Below are 5,104 nucleotides of genomic sequence, written 5' to 3'. Positions count from 1 at the left end.
CATACAAAAGAGAGAAATAGTTAAAAAGATATATAAAATAGTTCATGATAGAACATTTTCTTGCATGAAAAAAATAATCAAAAAAATGAAGATAGGGATAATGGATGTTAAAAAACAAAAAGAGAAAAGAAAAACAAAGAATAAGAGGTAATTAATTGATTGAAATATATGTCAATAAATAACTAAGGTTATGTTATGAATTTGAAATGAGGTCTAGTGAGCAAATGCCTATATTGAAAAGTAAAAAGAAGGTGTAGAGAGAATGAGAAGTATAATGAGCAAATGTGGAGGTCTCAATAGCCACACTCGTTTTTTTTCTTTTAAAACCAATTAGCTCAGCAGTCACGAATTACTAGGGCTGGGCATAAAAACCCGAAATCTCGATCCCGTCCCGAAATTTGATGAGATGAGACGAGATTTAAACCTAAAACATTGGGTCCGTCCCATCCCGTCCCGTTAGAGAAACAACAAGACAAGCTGCAGGACTGAAAATTTGAGGACCGTAAGGCCTCTCCCGTCCCGCATGTAAATTAGGTTTAATCTTGGCCGTTGGATTTTAGTCATTTTACATCTCAACCCTTAGTTTCAACCCTAATATTAACTCATATCCTCGTCTGTTTCGCGCAACCCTCTCTCACTCTCTGAGTCTTGTTCGCGAAATCCTATCTCACACTCTCACTCTCGTTCACTAAATCCAAATCATTCTCACCTCAATCCAACAAAACACCATATGCAAATTTGAAATCCCCAAAATCCCAAATCATTCTTCTTCTGGTCTTCACACCAAAACCCCATTCTGTCATTCTCTCCAAAAACACGACTGCTAGAGGAACAAGAGGAGCTGTTCGACCGCCCCACTCTTCTTCTGGGCTTCATAAATCGTTGTTTATCAGTTAGTGAACTATTCTGAGTGCTTTTTGTTAAGGTCTACTTGTAGTTTCTAATATATTCTAAGACAATGAAGTTTCTTATGACAAATTTGTGTCTATTTCTAGAATATATAGCTTTCATTCCTAAAGGTTTAAGGCTGCAAAGTCATTGGTCCTTGTTTCTCTTGAAGTCTCTTGGAGATGAGTCTGATGTATATCTAAATTAGAATGATTACTTCTTTCAATATAATTATAACTTTTTCACTATGCTGTCCAATTTCTTGGATTTTTTTGTTTTGGATAATGGATATTTGGAGCAGCTTATATTTGTATTGTTCTGCTATCACTGCTATGTTTTCTAGATTGTTTGTTGACCATTTTGAGACATTATAGATGATGGATTATGATTGTTATATTGTTATGTACTTGTGATCTTGATGACTGATGTAGAACCCATTTGTGATTTTGAGATGATGATGTAGAACCAGACCATTATACATTCAAACATGTTTATTTTTTTTATCAATTTTGGACTGACCCATCCCGTCCCGATCCCATCCGGGACGGGACTTGGACGGGATAAAGTCTCAAAAAAACAAGGCCCGTCTCGATCCCGTCTCGTGTGCAATGTCTGGGACAGGACGTGGCATTAGTTCAATCCCGTCCCATGCCCACCCCTGCAAATTACACCCATTGCCCAACGGTCCTGTTTGATCTGATATTGGCAGCTGAGCGCTCGAAAAATAAGTTGTGGCGGACATGATCAAACCCGAGATGATGTGTCGGATTTTCAAAATCATGAAGCCAATTTGCTCATACAAACAATTCGGATATTGACAAAGTCATAGAACGATTAGCTTGTTTATTTGCTTCCGAGCGCCTAACAGACGGTTTACTGAAAAAGTCAACGTTATGAGAAAGTGAAAGCAAACTACTCAAGCCACCACAGATACTGGTAATTATAAGTTTACACAAACTATGAACCTTTGCTGCTGCAAATTTGGAACATAACAATAACCCTTCAGAATGTGAAGGAAAACTAATGAACTTGACGTGCAAGGGACACTTTTCATTACACAGCATATAAGTTGGAATGAATGCTTCAAATATCGGAGAGGCACTTTCCGTTAATAAAATCAATAACTTTGGTGACCTTCTGTTCAAGTGCAGCAGTTACTGCAACCAAATTTTGCATGAATTCTTCTGCAGTAGGTTTTTCACCATCGACTATATCAGTCACAGCCTTAACAAATATTGCTGGGACTTTCAACATTTCTGCCACATATGCAACAGCTGCACCCTGAAACCCAGAAGGAAAAAGAAGAAGTTTTAATTCAAAAGTAAAAAGGAAACCTAGGAAAAAAACTGCGTTGTAAATGGGTACCCACATTAGCCTTTAAGGAAATCTAATTGGCAGAAGCCCGATGAAAACATTTAAATATATAATCGCTTTTGCTATTTTTAACTAGAGTGCAAAACATCAAGATACTTCTCTGAAGTAGTTTTTTTCTTTTCCTGATTGACAGAACTTATGCATCTCCCCCACCTACCTCTCTACACTTATGCATCTATCTAATATTACATTTTGATTCGGTACTACTTGCATGAAAAAGAAGGGGCAACCTGATCAGATAATAAATTAGGGTTTATTTTGAAAACTAGAAGGTTACCTCCATGTCTTTAATTGTAGCATCATTTGCAATGATTGATGCTTCATCCTGTGGAGACATGTCCAAAGAGTTGCCAGTAGACAGCTTGCCAACCTAAAGCATGCAGGCAGTTGTGAGTGACATTGTTATTCTTTTGTATGCTACTGAACAAAATAAAAAGATAAAAAATAAAAAAAATAAAAAAATTCCCAGTATCCACGTAGGTACGGGAGATCATGTGTTTGAGCTGACATTAAATCAAGTGACATAATGCTACACCAATCTAAGAAAGGTTTATAATTTAAGTAACTTGTGAGACTAATTTCTGCATGGTAGTTACTACTTACCTTTAAGTCAAGTTCCTTTTGAAGACTTGGTGTTGAGCAGGCCGGTTTCAAGCCAACTCCATATAGATCAAATACCTGTAGCAGACATACAAGGAAGACCAAATTGAGTTGAAAATTTTTATGCTAACTGCCACACATATTCACAGTAAAAAGAACTACAGGCACAAGAGAAATATGTATATATTTGGGCATATACTGAATCATATTTGTATAAAAGAATTGGGTCTGCATCACTGAATATTGCAACAGGAATTGCTAGAATTATGCACACAATACAATTGACCATCCCAAAAAAATCAAAGAGTGCTTCTGTGCCTGTTCAACAAATGCAGGCATCTATAATTGAGAAACATATCCTTTATTTGCTTCGTTAACCAAACTTGGAAACTACTTAAAGGGAAAACCAAGGAGTACTCACAGGAATAGGTATCCTTCTATCATGGTAAGCAACATCAGATGCGAGATACACGTCACCAATGCATGCTCCTTTCTCCTGAAAGCATCCATTAGTCGGTCATACTTAAATACATAATAATTTGTTATATGTCAAAATGGTTCAAAAACTAGCACCACATAACGTCATTAGTTGTACTTCAAAGTTTGTGTGTGAGTGTGCATGCACACACAAAAAGCACAAGTCTGTGAACCATACAAGCAGTTGTATACTTCATTTATATGATGGTCCATACAATATTCTACTTCAATCCTGAAAAGCTAAGAGGTCCTTTGTGACGGCCTTATTTTTATACCACAGACCAATCAATATCTACAAAAAAAAAAAAAAAGGAGAAAGCAAAATGAACGCAGGAATAAATTTCTATTAAGATCATGAACAAAATTGATACGAAAACGAAATACCTTAAAGCCACCCGCAGTGCCAGCATTGATAATTAGGTCTGGCTGTAATGCTTGAATGGCAGCATAGGTCACAAGAGATGCAGGAACCGTGCCTACTGAATCAACCCCTGAAAGAACATTTGAGGATTAGGTAGGACATAGAAACAAAAACTACTTTCCTTTTTACAACTAAAATAAGTCACCAAGTAGAAAACATAGCATATGAAGATTTTGGGTACATGGTTTAATTTCCATGAAAAGGGCTGGTCTAGCTTTAGAGAAAAGAAAAACAAAAACAAACGCATGGCTTTACATCATGATTTGAATAAATTGACACCAGGTTGACAAGCAACTGTCTTGAACTCTCATATATACATATGTGTGTGTGTTTTTGGTACTAGGGGTAGTTAATCCAGTTAAGATGAATAGTAAGGTAAATTGATAACTAGTGAGGTATCATCATTGATTTCTCTGTCGAAGTAATTTATGTTCAAGCACATAGCACCCTCCAAGTTCTCATCTTCACAAAGTCCACTCCAGACATTTAACCCTGTTAGCCATGTTGGCCCTTTCAACAATGTCCTGATGATGTAACGTCATTTAAGCTCATAGGTAATGAAAAGCATAGCCATGAACTAACCAAACCAACAATCAATGACAAATATCAGCAATTTCGTGTGTTTCAGCAAAAAGAATCCTAATTCCAAAAATATCCAAATAAACTCACCCAAACACTGATCTTTTCCAGGCCACACTAGATTAATTTCAAGATCCTTGTAAAATCCATGATACCGAACCCACGGAACTCCTTTCGGAAACCTGCATCATTCGTCACATATACATGATCAAAACACATCAAACAGTCTAAAAACGCATACAAAATGCTTATGATCCTCAAAATATCACCACACAATCCAACTCTCATTTCAATCCAACTATATCAAATTTAGCTCAATCCAAGTGAAATTAGCCAGTAAAAACTGGCTCAGTGACGATCAGTGAAAAAGAAGAACTCACCCGGAGTCAGGTACCTCAGTGAGATTAAACTTCTGCACCACCGGAAACGCCTCAGTCTGCATAGCTGTACATTTCACCGCCATAAATCACTATTTCATCCAAAAACAACCTGAAGAAGTGAAAATTTGCGATGAAAAACTTACCGATGACGATGAGGACGGAGGAGACAGGGCGCTTCTCGGCTCCGGCAACCATGGCGTCCTCCGCAGCGTCGGATTTGTCGCCGTGAGGAGCCATAGCGGCTTCTCGAACGCAGAGAGTGGAATGGGGCGAACCGGAATGAATGGGAGGGTTTAGAATCGGAGAGAGAGAGAGAGAGAGTGGGACTTCCGTTTACGGCTGAGAGACTTGAAAAAGAAGAAGAGCGAATGGGAGGGATGAATGG

At 37.8% G+C, this 5,104-nt stretch overlaps 1 protein-coding gene across 1 annotated transcript; it reads right to left on the bottom strand.

Moving 5' to 3' along the window:
* Positions 1 to 1,712: 1,712 nt before the first annotated feature.
* LOC101300865 (5'-methylthioadenosine/S-adenosylhomocysteine nucleosidase 1-like) lies at positions 1,713 to 5,104 on the bottom strand. Its single transcript, XM_004289783.1, has 8 exons — positions 4,863 to 5,104; positions 4,720 to 4,783; positions 4,430 to 4,521; positions 3,724 to 3,830; positions 3,284 to 3,358; positions 2,866 to 2,940; positions 2,540 to 2,632; positions 1,713 to 2,169 (listed from the first exon to the last, which is right to left on the bottom strand). The coding sequence occupies exons 1-8, from the start codon at positions 4,954 to 4,956 to the stop codon at positions 1,972 to 1,974; spliced, it is 798 nt and encodes a 265-aa protein (XP_004289831.1). The 5' UTR covers positions 4,957 to 5,104; the 3' UTR covers positions 1,713 to 1,971.

This window comes from Fragaria vesca, linkage group LG2, assembly GCF_000184155.1.
Source record: "Fragaria vesca subsp. vesca linkage group LG2, FraVesHawaii_1.0, whole genome shotgun sequence".
NCBI classification, from domain to species: Eukaryota; Viridiplantae; Streptophyta; class Magnoliopsida; order Rosales; family Rosaceae; genus Fragaria; species Fragaria vesca.
The sequence above is the reverse complement of the archived record's forward strand: the minus strand, read 5'-3'. Positions and strand labels throughout refer to the sequence as shown.